The 25,123-nt window shown below is 46.6% G+C and overlaps 1 protein-coding gene across 2 annotated transcripts in view; it reads left to right on the top strand.

Annotated features, from left to right (window-relative positions):
• Positions 1-25,123, top strand: part of pvrl2l (PVR cell adhesion molecule related 2 like) — an 89,307-nt gene that overhangs the window by 36,094 nt on the left and 28,090 nt on the right. Inside the window, exon 7 of one of the 2 annotated variants that reach the window (XM_035795267.2) lies at positions 4,981-10,734. The exons of the other annotated variant lie outside the window; for it this stretch is intronic. Within the exon in view, the coding sequence (XP_035651160.1) occupies positions 4,981-5,534 (554 nt within the window). The 3' untranslated portion in view covers positions 5,535-10,734. Of the gene's footprint in view, positions 1-4,980; positions 10,735-25,123 lie in introns of those variants that run through there. 2 annotated transcript variants of the gene reach the window in all.

The following is a 25,123-nucleotide window of genomic DNA, read 5'->3' as shown; positions in this document are numbered from 1 at the left end:
TCTTGATTAATCCGTCTCCATTGAGCCGATTTTTAATCCTCCTCCATTTATCAGATGTTTGTTTCCCACCTCAGGCCATGTTAAGGGGGTTGTAGTGAGAACTGCCAGACCGTGAGGTTTCATCTCTGTGAGGGAGATAAGGAGAGAGGCAGGCACCTGGCCATGATGGTTTATCAGAGACTGTCCCGTGGTGCTCAGAAAGAGGCTAAGCCTGCCCAACGGAGAGCCTGGCGGGAAGGTACAAATAAACAAGTTAGAGAATATCTACCATGAACATCTGCCCAATTGCCTCCAATGATACTAGATGTACTGGCGGTAGTTTGCAGTGATAGTCCAATGTGACCCAGTAACCTTGCCCGTGGCCTGAAGAGGCGTGTTACAAAGAACTAACCCCAAAGAACTAGCAAAATTGACAAACCTTGGACATTAGCACCACCCGATTGGGTTAGCATGCAGAGCTTAAAGGGATAGTACGACATTTTTCTTTCCTTTTTTCTACCTACCCAGAGTCAGATGAACTCATTGATGCCATTTTTATGTCTCTAATTAGCATTAGCGCAATAACTGGAAGTCTACCAAAACATGCTCATTAAGTTCATATGATTCTGAGTAAGTAGAAAAAAGGCTTAGTTGCCAAAATGTCATACTATCCCTTTAAGCTCTGCATGCTAACCCAGTCTGGTGGAATGCTGATGTCCAAGGTTGGTCCATTTAAACCCTGTATTTGGGGAGTTTCTCCCATTCTTCGTAGGGATGGTGCCAGGTTTCCTCCAGACGGGACGCTTGGCATTCAGGCCAAAGAGTTCAATCTTGGTATCATCAGACCAGAGAAACTTGTTTCTCATGGTCGTTGTCCTTTAGGTGTCTTTTGTAAATTCCAAGCGGGCTGTCATGTGCCTTTTACTGAGGAGTGGCTTCCTGTCTGGCCACTCTACCATAAAGGCCTAATTGGTAGAGTTCTACAGAGGTGGTTGTCTTTCTGGAAGGTTCTCCCATCTCCACAGAGGAACTCTGTCAGAGACCATCGAGTTCTTGGTCACCTCCCTGACCAAAGCTCTTCTCCCCGATTTTGCTCAGTTTAGCCGGGCAGCAAGCTCTAGGAAGAGTCTTGGTGATTCCAAACTTCTTCCATTTAAGAATGATGGAGGACACTGTGTTCTTGGGAAACTTCAATGCTGCAGAAAGTTTGTGGTACCCTTCCCCAGATCTGTGCCTCGACACAATCCTGTCCCGGAGCTCTAGGACAATTCCTTCGACCTCATGGCTTGGTTTTTGCTTTGACATGCATCGTCCACTGTGGGACCTTATAGACAGGTGTGTGCCTTTCCAAATTATGTCCAATCAATTGAATTTACCTCAGGTGGACTCCAATCAAATTGTAGAAACATCTCAAGGATGATCAATGGAAACAGGATGCACCTGAGCTCAATTTCGAGTCTCATAGCAAAGGGTCTGAATACTTATGTAAAAAAGGTATTTCTGTTTTTTATTTACTTATAAATTTGCCAACAATTAAAAAAGCTGTTTGTCATTATGGAGTATTCTGTGTAGATTGATGATGAAAAAAAAATAATTTAATCCATTTTTAGAATAAGGCTGTAAATGTATCAAAATGTGGAAAAGGTCGAGGGGTCTGAATGCACCGTATATCTCCTAAATATTTCTGATGGAAATGGGTGGTTCATGACTTAGTAGTCAGGAAGACTTAGTTTGTCTTTCATTCAAATGTCAGCAACCACCTTGTGCTTCCTTCACTGAACTTGGGCCACATTTTCAATTTTACTCTGGTGGTCAGGTTCTCCACCAACCCTACCTGAGGTAGCAGCCAGACTTTCTCAGGAGAGACCCCCCTTCCAATTCCAATCCCGCTCTGCCTCAGCCGTTTGACGTCAACGAGCGACAGAATGATATGCCTGATTTGTCATTCCACTGCCAGACGTCTAACAGACCCAAGCAGAGGGCAATGATTGCCTTGCCTGCGAGCGGCTGCATTTCAATTGGAATGATAAAGTCTAAGCCCGAACGCTTTGCCGTTGCATTAACCGCTCACACCCTGCCATTTTGTGCTTTGTCATTTTCCTCATCCCCCCCATGCTTGTAAATGCAACTGCCCCCTGGCCTGGCCCAGCAGAAACAGGCTGCACTATCTGCATAACCTCCGGCAGGAGCATAGCTGTGTAATCCTCCAGGGTCATGAAGCTAGCTACCTTTTTCAATTAGCCAGAGGGTGAGCTCTTATGGCACATCAGATGACTATCTGTCTCAATAATCCCCCATCATTAATCAATGGGTAGTCAACTCATGACCCAGTGCCCTAAATCCTTCAGGACGAGTACTGGGATTGCTCCCCCCCCCTCGACCCTAGCTTTTGGGCCTCCTCACTCTGTACTGGAAGAATGAACCTGGAACCACACACACTTCATTTTCTCTCGCTCTTTCCGGTTCTCTGTCCCTTCAGCTTCCCCTCGTGAATGACTCATGGAAACACAGAATAACTCATTTTGAGGCCAATTGCAGCATTGCTATTCACCGTGTGTCGGTTTGTTGAGCTCGATCAACAGCCAAGGTCCTGGATTCAATCATCGCAGCAGGATTTGTCCAACTTAGAATTGGTCTCGAAATGCATGCCTGTGTATAATGCAGTCTTGGTACAGTAGTTGCAGAACTGATTGAGAATCCGAGTCCTTTATCTAAGAATAGAAATTCATGTTATGAATTTATTGAGTCTTAAGACTCTGCTGACAAATGTGTAAATTGTGTGCCTCGTGTACTGTAACATTGGCGTCTAAATGATGTGCCGTAAGCGAAACCATCAGATGTGTTTAGACGGTAACCCAATAATATTTGTTGATGGACCGCTCAACGTTTATATTATCCAGTATGCAGAGTATAGCCGTTAACAAGATGCTTATCCTTTGCAGCTATGAAATGCGGTGTGTTTACTATCTAGCCACGTACCGCCAGACACCAACACTGGAAAATCAATACCCGATCCAGATTCACCCATCTGCTTTCCAGGATGTATTTTTATTTTACGATCATGCAATGCAGTCGTTTCTTTTCATTAACTCCTCGCTTACGTTGTTGTGGTGGCGTGTCAGACTGGGAGGGGCGCCCTCGGCGCTACGCTAGTCCACCCCCGCCTTGTTGTGTGCTGTCGACACATCCTCACAGCAGCCAGCAAGGCCACTTAAGAGTGCTTGCCGACTGTGTGAATACGGTGTTACTGCTGCGTAGAGACTGCAGCTGGGAAGAAGGCGTTGGTGAATGAGGAAGCAGATTGACTTAAGGGTGGGGGATGTCACCGGGTTGAGGTGGGGGGATGCCTCCTAGCGTTTCTCACCTCTAGTGGGAAGAACGAGCACCGCAATTAAATTCTGTGTGTGTGTGCGTGTGAGGGAGAGCTCTGTGTGTTAGTTTAAGCACATCTGCCCGGCGTTCTCCGAAATAAATTGTTTAGAAACTTCCACGTCTCCAGAGAGAGAGAGAGAGGGGGATTAAATGGGCTGTAGAGAACTGAGGAAAACTGCGGTGTAACAAAAAAAAAAAGACTGTGTGTGTGCTCGTTTTTGTCGGCTTCCAACACGGAAAGAGAGGGAGGGAATTGGTGTGATTTGAAGAAACGCCCCAGTCGCTTCAGACTAGACTACTTGAAATTGAAATGATTGAGATTGTCATGGAAACACTGGAGCTTTTCAGGGGAGGGGGAGACGGGGCGGAAGATTTGAGGTGAACGTGCACGCAGAGGTTGAGAAGGTGCTCTTACCCCAATTGATAGAGTTCACACTGTACAGCACTGGCAGCCCAACTCTGTACATTCCCTCTCGACACGTTAAGTGCCTTGAGTGCGTCAACCTTATAAATATTATTGGATATTTACAGTTCTATACATATGGGTACTTTACCTGTACTGTACAGCAAGAACCTGAAATCGTACTCCTCATTATATTCAACATCCATTCCAGGTACATTTTATTTCCCCTGCCTTTTTCCTTTTCGCTAAATTGTGATTCGCTGAAACAGGAAAAGATGGTTCAGGTCGGCTGTTGTGCTCCTTCCCCCTAATCTCTGAGTGACAGTAATATAGGCGGTGATATAAGCTCGCTGTGATCATTTTTGACATTTATTACCCCTTTCTGGTTAATTTAGTCCTGACTCCCTACTACCCCTGTCCTGTTTCTCCCTGTGCTGTGGCTTTGATGTTTTCACCTCCCTATACCCAGATTTAGATATGGACATCAGGGCCTTGCATCTCCCTAGCCCTCTTGTCTTGGCAGTGCATTCCAAGCTGCCCTGTATGGGGGTCTGGTTTTTGGAATGGATCAAACTGCAGGTGGGTTTTTGCCTCGTGTGACTCTGAGTTGAGTTGCTTCGTTTACACTGGTTTCTGGTTTACAGTGGGGGAGCGCTCATAGCCCGGGGTTAAACTAACTGACCGATTAGGGGCGGGGGGGCAGAGCAGTATGTCGACGTGTTCCATTTTTCAGTTCCATCATGCATGACCACAGTGTGCTAGTCATTTCCACTTCTATAGTCCCCTTTCACTTCCCTTTTCCTGTCTCTTTTCCTGTCTCTCGTCTCTGCGTTGTTGTGCCCGATGTACGCCTCGGTCAAAATCTCAGACCAGGGATTCGTCACATCGTGGGTCACAAAATGTGTTCCTCATTTTTGTTTCTCTACCGAAACAAGAGTGGACCGGCTCAAACTTGGCTCACACCAACGGTACTAGGACCGTAGAAATGGGCAACGGGGGGCTTCAAAAACAAAAACTGCAACTAAAGGGGAGGAATCAATCCCAGTCAAATCGCTACAACACTAATCGAGACACCACCTCACTGACCGCATCTCACCAGGAGAGCACCAGAACAACAACACTACTCCTACGGAAAGAGGCCCATTTAAAAACCGAACAACCCCCTCTTTCCTCCCCCCATTTTTTCTCTCCCTCTACCTTTTGCTCCTCTCCTCCCCCCTTTTCAGAGGCCATAGTGGACCCGTCCAACGCGGGCGTGGTGGCGGGGGCTATCATCGGCAGCCTGCTGGCCCTACTGCTGGTCAGCTCGCTGATTGCTGTCCTGGTGACCCGCAGTCGCCGGCAACAGCGCGGTTACCCCGGCAATGGAGAGCCTGGCGCCTACGGGAACAAAGCCCGCCTCTTCGGCGGAGCTGGCAACAAGAACGAAGGCACGGGGGCCAACATCAACGGGCCCATCTATACGTACCGCGAGAGCGACCCCGGAGCGCTGGCGGAGAATGTCAACGACTTCCACGGCCCGCCAGGCTCCACTCCCACCGCCCACGACATCCTGCTGAGCAGCGAGATGGACGAGGCGGAGCGCAGGAAATTTGACGCCCTCGACGACAGCCTGGAGGAGGAAGAGGAGCGCTACGACAGCTTTAGCGTGGGCATGGTTCCAGCCTATCACATCCACCGGCACAACGAAGAGATGGGAGGGGTCAGCATGTACCTCGACGACGACATGGAGTCACAGCGGGACGGGTCGGTCATCTCCCGGACTGCCATCTACGTCTAGAGAGGGGCAGTCAACCAACAGGGTCCAGGAGGGAGAGCTGAGGACAGGGTGGAGAGTCCACCAACAACCACCCATCCCCCTGCATACTAAATAGACATGCTACGCTTATGGTAATTTTACACAAAAAAATAACTACAGAAACAAAAGAAGGTGTTGAAACTGAACTGTAACTGAGGAAGAAGCTGAATGATGACTTGAGTGCGCTGGTCAATGACTCGGCATCTTGATAAGTCAGTCAGTCTACCAAAATAAATTGTAACAATGTAACTCATCTTCAATGCTGCTTACTGCTCCATTTCATCTTAGCAAGTGAAACGTGAAAAGTGACCATGTGACTGCGCTTAGTAGCCCACTAATCCACAGGACTGCAAACACTAAAGACTTTTTCTCGGTAAGGAAACATACTGTTCAATGTCGCCTTCGTGGTACAACTTTTAGACGCATTCCTAGATGGTCACACTCGTTCTATCACCACGGCTACTGCTTGAAGACGTCCTCCAGCGGAACCAAGCTGTAACTTGTTGTCTTCGTGTGCATCATCACAGGCGTTCCATAGCACAGTGTTACGTAAAAATTGTATTTTGTATTATCAAGATGTTTGGGCCTTCAGGCCTTGTTGAAACCACATTTGGTGTTAATGACTCATATATAATGACTTAGGCAGAGTTAGTCCCACCAACTTCCATTTCCTTCTTTCTTTTTCTTTTCTTTTTTTTCTCTCTTCATTATTTTCTTTTACATATGGGAGGCCAACGACGTGGTAGACCGAGCTGGAGCTGGGGTTTGGATGAGAGAAATGGTGCGAACCAGATCTGTTTGTTTTTCCCAACTGTCTGTTGGCGGTTCATGTTGGTGGAACGTCACTGCTGAAGCAAAGGGCAGCGGGGTCAGCTGGCACCATCCCAGGGTATTGGGCCCAGTGCCAGGCTGTACTGGCCTTCCACGCTGAGGGACCAGCCAGCTCCTGTAATGATCGGAGCCACGTCTAGTCTGCCTAGCGATAGCATGAGACAGATCGACATGCACACCCAGCTCAAACTGAACCTCCTGCTCTGCCTGTCAGTTTGACCAATTAAAGAACAAAAAGGAAGCGGACTCCATTTCCCCGGCAAGTCAATAAACGCACCGTCTATTTAATGGTAAAGAAATGTTTCGCCGCTAATGCTCGAGGGACCGGAGGCGGAATATTTCCCTCGTTTTTTAATATTTTGTTTTATACCAGAACAAACTGTTCCTAGCCCACATGTTTAATTCAGGAGTAGAAGAAGCATAAAATTGTTGCCCATTATCTTATGTAGAGGTATAGAGCGAGAGAGGCTGATTTCTGGCTGGTATTGAGCGCTTTTGCTATTTTTAATGCAGATAAGCCCAAGCATTAATAATAAGACAAGCCGCACATACGGCTGAAATTGCGACACTTCACTCCCGAACTCAGTAGGAGTTATGAAGTGTTATGAGGTCGACCATCTGCCTTGTTGTCGACCGTCAACGATCGATTCATCTACTTCAAAATACAGTATTACCATTATTTTAGCAGGGCGAAATGCTGAGTCGTTGTTTTTTCTTTTGTTGTATGTTAATGGACAAATCTCTGCCGGGCCTTCTAAGGGGAGCAGTAACACACAAAATACGCCTGTGACTGTGTGTGGGGATGTTTCTGACCATGTGCGAGGCCCATTAGTTCTAAGCCTGGCCGGCATATGTGTTTTTCAAGTTCTGAGTTGACCGAATTTGAATCGCTGCCAGACTTGGAACGAGGTTAAGGGGCTAACCCCACCCGCAGTATGTTCCACTGTCAGATTGCCGCAGTTCACTTTAACGTAGCGGCCTAGTGTGTGTGTGTGTGTGTGTGTATTGTGCAAGGGTGTATGTAGCGTGATTGTACAGATTCGAGTTGTGTATATCCCACATGCTGATTCACCGCGCAATAGCCCAATGTTATGCAGGAGTTGTTTTGCATAATGTCATACATATGGATGGCTAAGCCTATCTCTGAGTCATTCATCAGTCATTTCATGCACAGTAACCTCACTGATGAAGGGGTTGGAGGACGGTGATAGGAAACTGCTTAGCACGGGGACCCGCGTGGACATGAATATTACACTGGCGGAGCCGGGATGAAGCCGGACTGGCTCAAAGGGCCTTTGGAGTGGTCTCCTGTGCAACCCCCGGCCAGATGGAAACTTGATTGGGTATTGGCGTCCGGGCCGTTGCTCTGTAAATATTGTGATCCACTCCCCCTCCTTTGCTTTTTCTTATCACAGATAGAGGTCGACTGATTATGATTTTTCAACGGCGATACCGAATTATTGGAGGACCAAAAAAAAGCCAATACCGATTTCTTATTTTTAAATAAAAAAACATTAAAACATTTTTTTTAATTAGTTATTTTTAAAACATTTTTATTATAATTAAAAATAAATATATACATAAATATATATGTTTAATAATGCCAATTACAACAATACTGAATGAACAATGAACACTTTTATTTTTACTTAATATAATACATCAATAGAATCTATTTAGTCTCTGATAAATAATGAAACATGTTCAATTTGGTTTAAATAATGCAAAAAACAGTGATGGAGAAGAAAGTAGAAGTGCAATATGTTCCATGTAAAAAAGCTAACGTTTAAGTTCCTTGCTCAGAACATGAGAACATATGAAAGCTGGTGGTTCAATATTCCCAGTTCTTCAATATTCCCAGTTAAGAAGTTTTAGGTTGTAGTTATTATAGGAATTATGATGCATCGACTATTTCTCTGTACCATTTGTATTTCAGATTCCTTTGTCTATTGGATGTTCATATAGGCACTTTAGTATTGCCAGCCTAATCTCAGGAGTTGATAGGTTGGAAGTCATAAACAGCACTGTGCCTCAAGCATTGCTAAAAGCTGCTGGCAAATGCAGTAAAGTGCTGTTTGAATGAATGCTTACGAGCCTGCTGCTGCCTACCACCCCTCAGTCAGATTGCTCTATCAAATAATAAATCATAGACTTAATATAATAAACACAAAAATACGAGCCTTTGGTCATTAATATGGTCAAATCTGGAAACTATAATTTCGAAAACAAAATTTTTCTTTCAGTGAAATACGGAACCGTTCTGTATTTTATTGAATGGGTGGCAACCCTAAGTCAAAATATTGCTGTTACATTGCATAACCTTCAATGTTATGTCATAATTATGTCAAATTCTGGCAAATTAATTACGGTCTTTGTTAGGAAGAAATGGTCTTCACATGAGCCAGGCGGCCCAAACTGTTGCATATACCCTGACTGCTTGCACTGAACGCAAAGAACTGACACAATTTCCCTAGTTAATATTGTCTGCTAACATGAATTTCTTTTAACTAAATATGCAGGTTTAAAAAATATATACTTCTGTGTATTGATTTTAAGAAAGGCATTGATGTTTATTTATGGCTAGGTACATTTTTCGCAAATGAGCTTTTGTTAAATCATCACCCGTTTGGCGAAATTAAAGTAGGCTGTGATTCGATAATAAATTAAGACACCGCATTGATTATATGCAACGCAGGACAAGCTAGTTAACCTAGTAATATCATCAACCATGTGCAGTTAACTAGTGATTATGTGAAGATTGATTGTTTTTTATAAGATAAGTTTAATGCTAGCTAGCAACTTACCTTGACTCCTTGCAGCCACAAGGTCCTTTTGACGCTGCCCTCGCGTAACAGGTGGTCAGCCTGCCACGCAGTCTCCTCGTGGATTGCAATGTAATCAATCGTCCATAATCAGCGTCCAAAAAAGGCTGATTACCGATTTGTTATGAAAACTTGAAATCGGCCGTGCCGATTAATCGGTCGACCTCTAATCACAGATTCCTATCACATTATCAGATCATCACCACTGTGTTCAAATGAACTGTTTTCCTTATGATGTTTTATGCGAATGGGTACCCATTTTTTTTTTTAATTAAGAAAAATAAGTGTTCTTATGTGAGGTGTTGGTTGTGTATATCTTGATGTAAGATATCCATTTAATGAAGTAGGTGTGTGTGTGTGTATCTTCAATAGTCCCTTAAGAGATGTTATTTATAAGTGCAGTGTGGGTAATGGTAAACGTCACAGACTACTATCATGGGAGATGGTTGGAAAATAACCAATGACTACAAATGACCTTAATTTAATTACATGTGCGTCAAGGCATGTATCTTGTAGCCTGCTGGTATGTAGAGGTGTATATTATCGAGGGCCTTGCTCTCCAATCTGCTCTGACCATCTTTTCCACGCAAACACTCTCTCGCTCCCTTCCACAGATAAACTCCCACTAGTGAGCATATAATCACACACCCATGCAGATCTGTTTCACCCATAGAATTCTCTCAAACACACACTATATTTCCCTGACCCGCCACACGCTTTGAGTTCGATGCCTCCCATTAGCGGGGTGGGGGGGGGCAAGATCGTTCCTCGTTGGGCTCCTGTGACTCCATCACTCTCCATCTTGTTATTAAGATGAACAGAGAGGCAACGTCTTTCTCTACAGAGGCTTAAAACCTTTGATTCGCCATTCCCCTGTTTTTTATTTTATTTTTTAGAAGTAAACAAGCACCAATTTCACTCTGTGGGAAGTGGTGCTCCAGCTTCTAAGGACCATGTCAGAATAAAAAGCCTGTCTCTGGCATGCAATTACCAGCCCTGTGTAAGGGTGGTGGTGGTGGTGGTGGTGGTGGTTTTAAAAAGCATAAATGGGTCACGACATCCTACAATTCTTGTCCGACTCTAATCTCAAGACCACCAAACAAAGCCTTAAATTCACAGTTTCGCCACATGCATTATTCCCCGTGTCCCTTTGTGTACAAAGTATAAATAAATCCAACATACTTGCAACATGCATTACTAATTGATGTGGTTACGTTAGTGCATTGGTTCTGCCCAGCTGCTGGTATAACAAGATATTCATCTTTTCTGGTCAATTCTAGTGTTGTTGTTGTGTACAATATTGACAGGACGGTGACCTGGAGAATATGAATAATATTAAAATGTTCCTATATTCCAAGATGTTTGTGTCTCCTCACTACAAGCTGCTAGAATAACAATGTCTTCTGTGTCACCGTCTGACTGTGTGTGTGGGTGGTTTTTCATTTGGAACCTTTCGTTCCGGTTCGTCCTGTCAACATTATATTTGTGTTCTGGTGTTTTATTAAAGTATGATGGATTTCTAAGTATGATTTTGAGTCTGTTATGTGTGACGTTCAGCCAGCCCAGCGATCCGTCTGCGCATTTGATTGCCTATGTAACATGTATATCGACAATGTTTTTTTGCTTCGGCCCTTGCGGTTATTAGGTGGAGCTTTATTTATTATAGGAATGAAATGATTCTCGTTGTTTACACACAGGACGGTCTGTTCGGTTACATTCCATCACATGCTTCGACAACCATCCTATCGAGACAAGTGCAGTTACCCAAAGTGCTAGAGACCGCCATGCAAAGAATACTGACGACAACGAGCCGTATCTTAAAAATGGATGCAGTCGTGGTTCGCTGAGTGTGTTGTTTACAACATGTGGGCTGGATGATGTTGGTTGACTGCAGACCCCCCACAAAAAAAAATGTATGGACTTAAATAAGGTGGCTTATTCAGCCCAAACCTGTGGTACTACATTGCCCCGCAAAATTCTTGACTGCAGTCGAGACATGTTATGGTCCTCCTGAGTCCACTTTAGGTCCTCGTCTGTTGCCTTGACTACACCTCTTTGCAGCACTCTGTCAATCCCTCTTCATTCGGGCCTTTTATCCTTGTTGACCTAATGCAGGTGATTGTGACACGAATGGCTTAGTTTTAGTTTAGGGAACGGTACTGAAAAAAACCCCACTTATTTATTTTTTAAGATTTTGTTTTTTAAGAGTCATATTTTACAAAAGTCAATCTACCTCAAGTCTGCTGGCATGTAAATCTTAGTAATGGCTTTGGAAGGTGGGATTGTGACAAGAAACAAACAATTACTGTACCTCCAGACAATCTACAGTCCTTTGGTTGTCAATTGTCAAAGTGGAAGGATACCAATTGTTTCTGGCGGGGCATACAGGCAGAATGTTAAATAATGTAGCAGGGCACATTAACGACTGAAGTAGACCCACATGTCATAGTAATGGGATGTCGTTTTTCTGCCTCGATGCGAAATCATGTCATTAGCTGGCACTCCATTCATTTACTTATTTATTTTGGTGCATATTATTCTATTAGTTCCCCGTTTTTTTTCTTTTAACAGTGACTGTTGGACCGATATTTCCTCACGAGACCAATGTGTAAGAGAATGTGAATTGTTCTGTGTTTTGTTGGCCGCCATCTATGCATATCGTTTTTCTTTATTTAAAACGTTCCTTTATCCCCATGTATGAATGAATGGAAGACAGGCAGGTCTGCATTCCCAGGCATGTCAAAATTCCATGCCAAATTAGAAAATTATTATTTTTTTAAATGAGAGAGATTATAAATAAAAAATTAAAACTGAAATGTAAAATAAACTGCCTAACACGTTCTTCCGTAGTGTTATTTGTGGAATGTCATTGTTTGTACTCGGTAGCCCATAAAATTGCACTGGAATGCTTGAAAAGATTTTCCTCGACTCGTCAATAAGTGTCTCGCCCACATGACCTAGTAGCTCGTTATTTACCTTTGGGCTTGTGATCTTAACCAGAGGGTGTCCGGGCTGGGCTAGCAGAAACGCCTGATTGCCTACTATGTTCGGGCCCGCCGGCTGCTTGCCCTGCCCACAGTATATTGACAAGGCCACTAATGGCTCTTGCTGTCCAGTATTAATAGACCGGCAGAACTGTGGACAGCCGCAGGGGGGTCTTCCATTGAGCCCTATGTGGACCACCCTGGGACCTGACACCTCTCTCACCTTTCCCGCGCCACTCGGGCTGAGTGGATTGACACAGATTGACAGATAAATGGCCTACAGCGTCTTTTCTCCAGGCCAGTCTCTCAGTGAGATGGACAGATAGTCAGCCAGGGAGAAAATCCTGTCCAGTTCACCACCTCCTGAATTGTTCTCTCTGTTTCTCGTCAGAAACTCACATTTGTGTCTGTGTGAACAGTTTTGCCGTCAGTTGTCACAGCACCTGCAAGTTCAAGTCAAATGTTATTTGTCTCATGCTTTGTAAACAACAGGTGCGGACTAACGGCACAATGCTTATTTATGAGTCCTTTTCCAACCTTTCGTTTACTCGCCCAACACTCTTAACCACTATTTATTTAACTAGGCAAGTCAGTTAAGAACAAATTCTTATTTACAATGACTGACTAGGAACAGTGGGTTAACTTCCTGTTCAGTGGCAGAACGACAGATTTGTACCTTGCCAGCTCGGGGATTTGAACTTGCAACCTTCCGGTTACTAGTCCAACGCTCTAACCACTAGGCTACGCTGCCGCCCTATACAGTGAGTACCAGTACCAAGTCGATGTGCAGCAGCTGCCAGGGAAAACCTACAGTAATGTGTGAAGATCACGTCACGCACTGTTATTTATTAGAACACCGGGTTCTTAAGAAAAGCCTTGTGACTTGGTCAGCTGTGCCTGTTTCACACTCGCGGGTGTCCCGTCGTCGTACGTGTGCGCATGAGGGAGAACTCGGCCAGCGCACCTCGCTACAGCAGCTTTTGAGAAGGCTACGGCAGCAACAGGATTCAACGCGTTTCCAGCTGATCTAGAATCAGCATCTACCTACCACCCGTAAAGTGGTCACCAGTTGGTATGTGATGTTATGCGGGTTAAAGTTGCCAATTCGAACTGATCCCAGGACAGTGGGTAATGGATAGCGCCGGCTCGCTAAACTGCAATGACAAGGTTCAGAATGTTGAACCAGCGAAGTGACACTGAGCCAAGGAGAGGAGGTTGGAGCACTTGGAGACCGGACATGTCATCTTCGGTTTGGCTCTCTGCACAGCGGAGACTAAAGCAGAGGGAGCGATACCAGACGGCTGCTCTTTCTTTCTCTTCCCTCTCTGGCTTGTGAAGATAAGACTGACACCTCTGAAACACACCACTGCACTATTGCTTCTCAGGTCACAATCGTTCCCTGCGAAATGATGGTCAGAGTCCACCAGTTCTCGAACCCTTTTTATGTAGGCTGCGAAGTGATAGGTGTGCTCAGTCCTGCCCCACTGCTCTCAGCCATACTGTCTAGAAGGCCTTTTAAATCCACTATCATTTTATATACTTTTCTCCCCCATCAAGAACATCTTTAATGTCAAATTGAAATGATGTTTTTTAAAGGGTCAATCTGTGATTGCTGCATCCATTTTTGACTTATTAAATGAATGATATATATATATATATATATATATACCCAGTGATTCTTTAAGAATATAACTTACACATGCCTCGTGAGCTTAGTTCAACTGTTGTAACCCAAAATACACTACATGAGCAAAAGTATGTGGACACCTGCTCGTTGAACATCTCATTTCAAAATCATGGGCAATAATATGAAGTTGGTCCCCCATTTATTGTTATAAGAGCCTCCACTCTTCTGGGAAGGTTTTCCACTAGATGTTGGAACATTTGCTGCAGGGACTTGCTTCCATTCAGCCACGAGCATTAGTGAGGTCGGGCATTTACATTTACATTTAAGTCATTTAGCAGACGCTCTTATCCAGAGCGACTTACAAATTGGTGCATTCACCTTATGACATCCAGTGGAACAGCCACTTTACAATAGTGCATCTAAATCTTTTAAGGGGGGGGTGAGAAGGATTACTTTATCCTATCCTAGGTATTCCTTAAAAAGGTGGGGTTTCAGGTGTCTCCGGAAGGTGGTGATTGACTCCGCTGTCCTGGCGTCGTGAGGGAGTTTGTTCCACCATTGGGGGCCAGAGCAGCGAACAGTTTTGACTGGGCTGAGCGGGAACTGTACTTCCTCAGTGGTAGGGAGGCGAGCAGGCCAGAGGTGGATGAATGCAGTGCCCTTGTTTGGGTGTAGGGCCTGATCAGAGCCTGGAGGTACTGAGGTGCCGTTCCCCTCACAGCTCCGTAGGCAAGCACCATGGTCTTGTAGCGGATGCGAGCTTCAACTGGAAGCCAGTGGAGAGAGCGGAGGAGCGGGGTGACGTGAGAGAACTTGGGAAGGTTGAACACCAGACGGGCTGCAGCGTTCTGGATGAGTTGTAGGGGTTTAATGGCACAGGCAGGGAGCCCAGCCAACAGCGAGTTGCAGTAATCCAGACGGGAGATGACAAGTGCCTGGATTAGGACCTGCACCGCTTCCTGTGTGAGGCAGGGTCGTACTCTGCGGATGTTGTAGAGCATGAACCTACAGGAACGGGCCACCGCCTTGATGTTAGTTGAGAACGACAGGGTGTTGTCCAGGATCACGCCAAGGTTCTTAGCGCTCTGGGAGGAGGACACAATGGAGTTGTAAACCGTGATGGCGAGATCATGGAACGGGCAGTCCTTCCCCGGGAGGAAGAGCAGCTCCGTCTTGCCGAGGTTCAGCTTGAGGTGGTGATCCGTCATCCACACTGATATGTCTGCCAGACATGCAGAGATGCGATTCGCCACCTGGTCATCAGAAGGGGGAAAGGAGAAGATTAATTGTGTGTTGTCTGCATAGCAATGATAGGAGAGACCATGTGAGGTTATGACAGAGCCAAGTGACTTGGTGTATAGCGAGAATAGGAGAGGGCCTAGAACAGAGCCCTGGGGGACACCAGTGGTGAGAGCGCGTGGTGAGGAGACAGATTCTCGCCACGCCACCTGGTAGGAGCGACCTGTCAGGTAGGACGCAATCCAAGCGTGGGCCGCGCCGGAGATGCCCAACTCGGAGAGGGTGGAGAGGAGGATCTGATGGTTCACAGTATCGAAGGCAGCCGATAGGTCTAGAAGGATGAGAGCAGAGGAGAGAGAGTTAGCTTTAGCAGTGCGGAGCGCCTCCGTGATACAGAGAAGAGCAGTCTCAGTTGAATGACTAGTCTTGAAACCTGACTGATTTGGATCAAGAAGGTCATTCTGAGAGAGATACCGGGAGAGCTGGCCAAGGACGGCACGTTCAAGAGTTTTGGAGAGAAAAGAAAGAAGGGATACTGGTCTGTAGTTGTTGACATCGCAGGGATCGAGTGTAGGTTTTTTCAGAAGGGGTGCAACTCTCGCTCTCTTGAAGACGGAAGGGACGTAGCCAGCGGTCAGGGATGAGTTGATGAGCGAGGTGAGGTAAGGGAGAAGGTCTCCGGAAATGGTCTGGAGAAGAGAGGAGGGGATAGGGTCGAGCGGGCAGGTTGTTGGGCGGCCGGCCGTCACAAGACGCGAGATTTCATCTGGAGAGAGAGGGGAGAAAGAGGACAGAGCACAGGGTAGGGCAGTGTGAGCAGAACCAGCGGTGTCGTTTGACTTAGCAAACGAGGATCGGATGTCGTCGACCTTCTTTTCAACTGATGTTGGACGATTAGGCCTGGCTCACAGTCGGTGCTCCAATTCATCACAAAGGTGTTTGAATGGGTTGAGGTCAGGGTTCGGTGCAGGCCAGACAAGTTCTTCCACACCAATCTCGACAAAGCATTTCTGTAAGGATCTTGCTTTGTGCACGGGGGCATTGTCATGCTGAAACAGGAAAAAAGGGCCTTCCCCAAACTGTTGCCACAAAGTTGGAAGCACAGAATCATCTAGAATGTCATTGTATGCTGTAGCATGAAGATTTCCCTTTACTGGAACTAAGGGGTCTAGCCCGAACCATGAAAAACAGCCCCAGATCGTTAATCCTCCTCCACCAAACTACAGTTGGCACTATGCATTCGGGCAGGTAGCGTTCACCCGGCATCCGCCAACCCCAGATTTGTCCAAAAAGTGGAGGAACTGACTTGTTGGAAAGGTGGCATCCTATGACGGTGCCACGTTGAGTAAGGCCATTCCTCTGCCAATGTTTGTCTATGGAGATTTGCATGGTTGTATGCTCGATTTTTATACACCTGTTGTGTCGCTGAAATGGCCGACTCCAATCATTTGAAGCTTTGTGTGTGTATATAAAGCTTATAAGCTTGTGTAATTGTAAACAAGTGGTTATATTTATCCAACCCCATCCCTCAGCTGTTTACCAAAACAGTGGTGGGGTGCCTGCTTAGTTATTGTTTGAGCTACGGAGTTCCCCTTTAAATCCACAGCCATGATGCTTTCTCCTCCATCCAGAACACGGTCTTTAGTGTACCGTTCAACGTATTGTAATGAAACAGGCAGGGAGGGAGCAGGTCTCGAACCCTCAACCTTCTAGCCCGAGGTCTAGCGCGCTATCCACTGTTCCGTAAAAGCAGGCTCGTGCGGCAGAGTCGATTTCCGTGCTTATAAATCCAGGGTCGTTACAATATATTCTGTCCCCCAATTAGCGAGAAATATTTATTCACCAATATATTTTAGTTAATGACAGAGTTCAGTATGACACCCCAGAGGCACTGGTTACTGGCCCTACGCTGTAGCCGGTAGGCTACCTACCGTTTAGTTTAGTAGCATAGCGTTCTATTCCCTCCACTTAGATCTAGCCACGGTTAATTGGCGTTCTAAGAAGGGTAATGGAGAAGATTGATGACTCGTTCTTAGGAGAGCTATTCAACAGGGCCTCTGGTTCTCCAGCATTCTACTGCTGCTTTATGCGTGTTGGGAAGTAGGAAGTGGGTATTCTAGCGCCTAAGAATAGACCTGCGAAACGGAAATGATTTTAATGCGAAGTGGAGGGTGTGCGCGTGATTGTGTGTTATGTGCGTGGCTCCCGGCATTCTGCAGATCCTTCCATGTTTAATCCAGCGCTTTCCCCCGCCAGCACGATTCCCAACAGGCAGCTCCCACTCTAGAGTTGCGCTACTTCCTCCAGATCCTAACCAAAGAGAAGAAAGAGAGGGGAAAATGACGCACTTCTGTACGTTCTGGGCTGATATCCCGGGGTTGTGTTTTCTTCTAATCATCATCTTTGCAGAGAGAATCAAAGATGAGATGAATGGTGGGAGTGTGTGTGGAGTGGGATGGGTGATTGATGTGTGTGTAGATGGGTTTGCCTGTGTGGCCGGATGATTGGGTGCGTGTGTGTGTGTGTGATTGTGTGTGTGTGGTGATTGTGTGTGTGGCTGGATGATGTGTGTGTGCGTGTGTGTGTGGCTGGATGATTGTGTGTGTGTGTGGCTGGATGATTGTGTGTGTGTGCTGGATGATTGTGTGTGTGTGGCTGGATGATTGTGTGTGTGTGGCTGGATGATTGTGTGTGTGTGGCTGGATGATTGTGTGCGTGCGTGTGTGTGTGGCTGGATGATTGCGTGCGTGTGGCTGGATGATTGCGTGCTGTGTGTGGCTGGATGATTGCGTGCGTGTGGCTGGATGATTGCGTGCGTGTGGCTGGATGATTGCGTGCTTGTGTGGCTGGAGGATTGCGTGTGGCTGGAGGATTGCGTGTGGCTGGAGGATTGCGTGTGGCTGGAGGATTGCGTGTGGCTGGATGATTGCGTGCGTGTGGCTGGATGATTGCGTGTGGCTGGTTGATTGGGTGCGTGTGGCTGGATGATTGGGTGCGTGTGGCTGGATGATTGGGTGCGTGTGTGGCTGGAGGATTGCGTGTGGCTGGATGATTGCATGTGTCTGTGTGTGGCTGGTTGGTTGCGTGCGTGCGTGTGGCTGGTTGATTGCGTGCGTGCGTGTGGCTGGTTGATTGCGTGCGTGCGTGTGGCTGGTTGATTGCGTGCGTGCGTGTGGCTGGTTGATTGCGTGCGTGTGGCTGGTTGATTGCGTGCGTGCGTGGCTGGTTGATTGCGTGCGTGCGTGGCTGGTTGATTGCGTGCGTGCGTGTGGCTGGTTGATTGCGTGCGTGTGGCTGGTTGATTGCGTGCTGGTTGATTGCGTGTGGCTGGTTGATTGCGTGCGTGCGTGTGGGTGGTTGATTGCGTGCGTGCGTGTGGCTGGTTGATTGCGTGCGTGCGTGGCTGGTTGATTGCGTGCGTGCGTGTGGCTGGTTGATTGCGTGCGTGCGTGCGTGTGGCTGGTTGATTGCGTGCGTGTGGCTGGTTGATTGCGTGCGTGTGGCTGGTTGATTGCGTGCGTGGGCTGGCTGGTTGATTGCGTGCGTGTGGCTGGTTGATTGCGTGCGTGGCTGGTTGATTGCGTGCGTCTGGTTGATTGCGTGCGTGCGGCTGGTTGATTGCGTGCGTGCGGCTGGTTGGTTGATTGCGTGCGTGCATGCGTGTGGCTGGTTGATTGCGTGCGTGCGTGCGGCTGGTTGATTGCGTGCGTGCGTGCGTGTGGCTGGTTGATTGCGTGCGTGCGTGGCTGGTTGATTGTGTGCGTGCGTGCGTGCGGCTGGTTGATTGCGTGCGTGCGGCTGGTTGATTGCGTGCGTGCGTGCGGCTGGTTGATTGCGTGCGTGCGTGCGGCTGGTTGATTGCGTGCGTGCTGTGCGCGCGGCTGGTTGATTGCGTGCGTGCGTGCGTGCGGCTGGTTGATTGCGTGCGTGCGTGCGTGCGGCTGGTTGATTGCGTGCGTGCGTGCGTGCGTGCGGCTGGTTGATTGCGTGCGTGCGTGCGTGCGGCTGGTTGATTGCGTGCGTGCGTGCGGCTGGTTGTTGCGCGTGCGGCTGGTTGATTGCGTGCGTGCGTGCGGCTGGTTGATTGCGTGCGTGCGTGCGGCTGGTTGATTGCGTGCGTGCGTGCGGCTGGTTGATTGCGTGCGTGCGTGCGGCTGGTTGATTGCGTGCGTGCGTGCGTGCGGCTGGTTGATTGCGTGCGTGCGTGCGGCTGGTTGATTGCGTGCGTGCGTGCGGCTGGTTGATTGCGTGCGTGCGTGCGGCTGGTTGATTGCGTGCGTGCGTGCGGCTGGTTGATTGCGTGCGTGCGTGCGGCTGGTTGATTGCGTGCGTGCGTGCGGCTGGTTGATTGCGTGCGTGCGTGCGGCTGGTTGATTGCGTGCGTGCGTGCGGCTGGTTGATTGGGTGCGTGCGGCTGGATGATTGGGTGCGTGCGGCTGGATGATTGATTGGGTGCGTGCGGCTGGATGATTGGGTGCGTGCGGCTGGATGATTGGGTGCGTGCGGCTGGATGATTGGGTGCGTGCGGCTGGATGATTTGGTGTGTTTGTCTCATTGGATTTACTCTTGTACCGAACAGAACCGTTTCTACAGTATGTGTGAATGCCCTTTATTAACTTTTGTGGGAATGCCTTTAAAAAAAATGTTTTTAATTTGTGGGGATGCCTTTGCATTTGTTTGTTGCAAATCAATATCAGCCTCTAGGGAATTTGAGGATTAGTTTGAACAAAAACAGCTTGGTTTGTTTATCCTATACCTTTCCATCTGAGAGAGAGCAAGAAGGAGAGGGAGAGAGAAGCCTTTTCATTCCTCAAATATTTACCCATCTATTCAGTGCATGATGAATAGCCACTCAACCCCTCAGTCCACTCTCATCTTTCAGATCGCTCTCATTTCTTTCCTCATCCTTTCACCCGTCTTTCATATCGCTCTTTTCATTCGCTCCCTTCATCACCACCTCTCTCCCGTCACCTTACTCTGTGTATCAGTCAGACTCGCACAACTCCTCCATGTGCAGCTCGCCGTATTGCTTCATGTCTTGTACTTCCCTCTCTCATTTTTTCCAACTATCCATCCGTCTACCTCCTTGAACACGCTCACTCGCTTTCTCATTTTGAAGACTGAGGCATTGTCATGTCCGTCTATCCCCTCTCCATCTCTCTTCCAGCCGACAGATCATATCTCATTGTCAGGATCTTACTGAGAACATCTTCACCCGGGATATCAGTTTCATTTTGTCTTTCATCCCTTCCGTCTTCGTCTCGCGACCGGCTTAGCCCGACAAACGTGAGGGTGATATAATGGAGTCTCATATCCGCTTTCACATCACTCAATCCATCTCCACTATCTTTATTTGGCTAACACACACACACACACACACACACACACACACACACACACACACACACACACACACACGTGCAGTATACACACACACATTCTCTCTTTCTCTTACTCTTTCCATTTCCTTTTTCTTTCTGTCTTCTCTAGCTCTCTGTCTCACGCACACATACACCCACACTGTCCCGCCCTCTCACACGGCAGGCTCACTAACAGAATCCAGTTCATCAGGGCTACTCTTCTTGGGGGCTCTTCCCTCGGGACACGTGGAGACATCTTGCCACTACCTTTCACCATCTTTACCGTCTTAATCAACTAGTCCATCCTATGACTCCCATCCCTCCATCTCTCTCTCTCTCTCTCTCTCTATTACTCACTCCCTGCCGTTGACCCAGCTGTCACTTGTTCAATCTATCACCCGTCCGGGACGCCGTCCATCCATCCATCCATCCATCCATTTGCATTAGCCTGACGAGTAGAGACGGCGAGCGAGCGTGGCTCACCTACTCGGCCCGATTACACTCGAAAGCCTGAGTGGGCGGTCCGGCCCCGCGGTCTCAAAGCACTGACTCCTGGGTAATGGGCACCCATGCGGAGCCGCGCGCCTAGGCGAAGATCCATTCGAAGAATTGTTGGCCTTTCGCGTCTCGGTTTCGTTGTCGATTCCTGTGAATAGTGTTGGTGTTTTTATTGCTTTGACTTGTTTTAGGTACAGAGACACTCATTTAATTTCTCTCTTACATCTTCCTATCGCCTTCCCCCCCCCACAGATCTACATCTTGTGACTGTCTGCACTGAGAGCAGACTGTCTCCTTCCTCCCCTCTAACACAGTGACTAATAGGAAAGTCTTAACCGTGCCTCTATCCACAATTCATGACCTGTTGTCCCCATGACTGGGTGGCAGCACGGGTAAAAACCTTATTTGAATGTCTTTTCTAACCTTTCCATTGTCCCCGCCTCGTACCCTCGTTATTATGCCCCAAGGCCTATTAGCTACTACATTGGCGTCCGTGTTGTGATATATGCGGTGGCTTCTGTCCGTCTTGAGATGCCATCTGTACGGCCTGGCTCTCTGGCTGCCTGACTCCCCCTGGGTCGCCAGTCTCGACACTCGCCTGGCAGAGCAAGCGTCTCGCAGTTTGTCACCCATAAAGAGGAGGGAGAGAGGGAGAAAGACCTTCAGGCCAGAGGGAAATGAAATGGAGCGACGAGCGCAACGGGGATCTTTATCTCTCTGTTAATGCCATACTCTGTTAATGCTATACAATATCTTACGCAATGCTTTATTTCCATTTGAGGCCCAATCTAATCAGTCTAATTCAGTGTGATCGGGATCTGGTTAATGTTATACTCCATGCGCTGTCTGTAGATACAATAGCCTTGTGGGGTACAATACTGTACACACAATGGCTTTAATTCAATTCATATGTGCACCAGGTTCCTGCAAGGCGGATATGATAAGAGTGTCATTGAACAGGCCTATCTATACCCGTGCTAGAGAGACTGAGCTTCTACTCACTGGCACTAATAGAAACCAGGGGGTTTGTGTTTCCCCCACGTTTGTGTTTTTCCAAGGAGTACAGCCCATGTGCCGGTCACGTCAAATCCATTGTATTGGAACACTGGAACACCCTCAAGTGATCCAGATCTACTAGAGTTAACGACATTGAGCGTACCACAGAAGCAAATGGAGGCAATCAGGCCGATTCCGTTATGCACAGCATGCAGCTACCAAGAAGCGTGTGACTTGGCTCCCAGGCCCATCCACTGGCAATTACAAGTGTGGACAATGTGTTCATTGTGACAATACGACCAATACTGAAGTTTTTTTTTTACCATGCGAGAACAGGTAAAGACAAAAAACAAAGCTTCATTAATTGTAGCACTACAAATTATTCAAAAATGTATTAAATAAAACACGTTCCTCATCAATCTACACACAGTACCCCATAATGACAAAGCGAAAAAAACAGGTTTTTGGAAATGTTTGCAAATGTATTAAAAATGATGAACATGCCTTATTTACATAAGTATTCAGACCCTTATCTATAAGACTTTAAATTGACATCAAGGGCATCCTGTTTCCATTGATCATCCTTGATGTTTCTGCAACATGATTGGAGTCCACCTGTGGTAAATTCAATTGATTGGACATGATTTGGAAAGGCAGACACCTGTCTATATATGGTACCACAGTTGAACGTGCATGTCAGAGCAAAAACCAAGCCATGAGGTCGAAGGAATTGTAAGTGGAGCTCCGAAACAGGATTGTGTCGATGCACCGATATGGGGAAGGGTACAAAAGAATGTCTGCAGCATTGAAGGTCCCCAAGAACACAGTGGCCTCCATAATTCTTAAATGGAAGAAGTTTAGAACCACCAAGACTCTTCCTAGAGCTGGCCGCCCAGCAAAACTGCGAAATCGGGGGAGAAAGGCCTTGGTCAGGGAGGTGACCAAGAACCCGATGGTCACTCTGACAGAGCTCCAGAGTTCCTCTGTGGAGATGGGAGAGCCTTCCAGAAGGACAACCATCTCTGCAGAGTGCCCAAACGGAAGCCACTCCTCAGTAAAAGGCACATGACAGACCGCTTGGAGTTTGCCAAAAGGTACCTAAAGGACTCAGACCATGAAACAAGATTCTCTGGTCTGATGAAACTAAGATTGAACTCTTTGGCCTGAATGCCAAGCGTCACGTCTAGAGAAAAACTGGCACCATCCCTACGGTGAAGCATGGTTGTGGCAGCAACATGCTGTGGGGATGTTTTTCAGCAGCAGGGACTGGGAGACTATTCAGGATTGAGGGAAAGATGAACGGAGCAAAGTACAGAGAGATCTTTGATGAAAACCTGCTCCAGAGCGTTCAGGGCCTCAGAATGGGGAGACTGTTTACCTTCCAACAGGACAATGTCTCTAGGCACACAGCCAAATCAACGCAGGAGTGGCTCCAGGACAAGTCTCTGAATGTCCTTGAGTGGCCCAGCCAGAGCTGAACATCTCTGGAGAGACCTGAAAATAGCTGTGCGTTGACACTCCAGCCAACCGGACCGAGCTTGAGAGGATCTGCAGAGAAGAGTGGGGGAAACTCCCCAAGTAAAGGTGTGCCAAGCTTGGAGCATCATACCCAAGATGACTCAAGGCTGTAATCACTGCCAAAGGTGCTTCAGCAAAGTACTAAGTAAAGGGTCTGAATTCTTATGTAAATGTGATTTCATTTTTTAAAATTTGTTATACATTTGCAAACATTAAAAAAAAACATATTTTTGCTTTGTCATTATGGGGTATTGTGTGTGGATTGATAAGGAGGAAAGAAACTATTTAATCCATTTTAGAATAAGGCTGTAATGTAGAAAAAGTCAAGGGGTCTGAATACTTTCCAAATGCACTGTACATGCTCAAATGGATCTGAGGGGGCTGCTTGTATTGTCCGGACCAAACGAGCATCGAAACTTCACATTGTGGAACATAAGGCTGTTTTTTCAAAATAAAACATGGACTGTGCATCGACGCCAACCATGGCTCCCCTTCCTCCCTGCTCTTTGCAGCCATAGAACGCATCCACATTTAACCAAGAGGATGTGACATCATACATTAACTACCACCGAGGCATTCTGACAACACTCCTTACACATTGTGGATTCAAAGGGGCTAAATGAGGATGTTGTTGCCTCCTATAGTGTTGTTGCCCTATAATGTTGTTGCCTTTTGGGGGGGGGGGGTCTCTGTGTCTCTGGATTTACAGGCCAATGTATATTTTGACACACGCTATTTCTCTTATTATTTGGTGCTGTAATTTGCAATTTAGCTTGAAACAGGATTCTTTTTTACGTTGTTGTGTCTCAATGAGCCACTAGGCTATAAATGGGAGAAAAGTGCAAAGGTCAGGTCACTCTGAGGAATACGTCAGCTTGACGTCAACATCAGTCACCTGTTCGCATCCCGTACAATTAGATTTATTTTTGCTTAATTTTATCCATATCCAACTCCTTTTTACCTCAAATTATTCCTTTTGTAAGTTTCTTGGTAAAAGTAACACTTCCTGTAGCATAGTCACTTTTGCGGGGTTATTTTCTATTGTAAAAATAAAAATAAACTCCCTATACCGGGATGGTTGTTGCTAATGTGACTAGAATGACGTTGTAAGTAACATCTGACTTTCCAGGACATAGACATGTCTTATATGTGCAGAAAGCTTCAATGATTGTTCATCTAACTGCACTGTTAAATTTTGAGATTTGAATGTAGGAACTGGGTTCTAAAGTTTGAACCTCTGCCGTCTCTGGCCCCACACCCTCCACACCCGGCCATGTTGATGTATGAAGGTTAGTGTATTTTCTGTGGGGAAGCTACTTTTCCATCATGTATGACCTTCCTGGGAGTGTGTAAACATATTTTCTATAACCATATCATGTTTTGTGTGTTCTCTATAGTTATATACTTGAAAATGTATCAATTGACCAATTCGGGCACATTTGAGCAGGCTTGATTAAAAAAAATAATTGAGCAGTATTGCAATGCTTCACAGGATCAGTCTGAAAATGTCCACATACACTGCTGCTAACTAGTGGCCAAAATCGAAATTGTGCCTAACCTCCAATATTTTGTCATTGCTTTTCTCTTGCATTTCAAAGACTTTTGAAAAAGTTTTTTTTGTTTAACAAATCTAATGTGTTATTCTCCTACATTTAATTTCACATTTCCACAAACTTTAAAGTGTTTCCTTTTCAAA

Source organism: Oncorhynchus keta, chromosome 20 (genome assembly GCF_023373465.1).
Source record: "Oncorhynchus keta strain PuntledgeMale-10-30-2019 chromosome 20, Oket_V2, whole genome shotgun sequence".
In the NCBI taxonomy this organism is placed as follows: domain Eukaryota; kingdom Metazoa; phylum Chordata; class Actinopteri; order Salmoniformes; family Salmonidae; genus Oncorhynchus; species Oncorhynchus keta.
The sequence above is the reverse complement of the archived record's forward strand: the minus strand, read 5'-3'. Positions and strand labels throughout refer to the sequence as shown.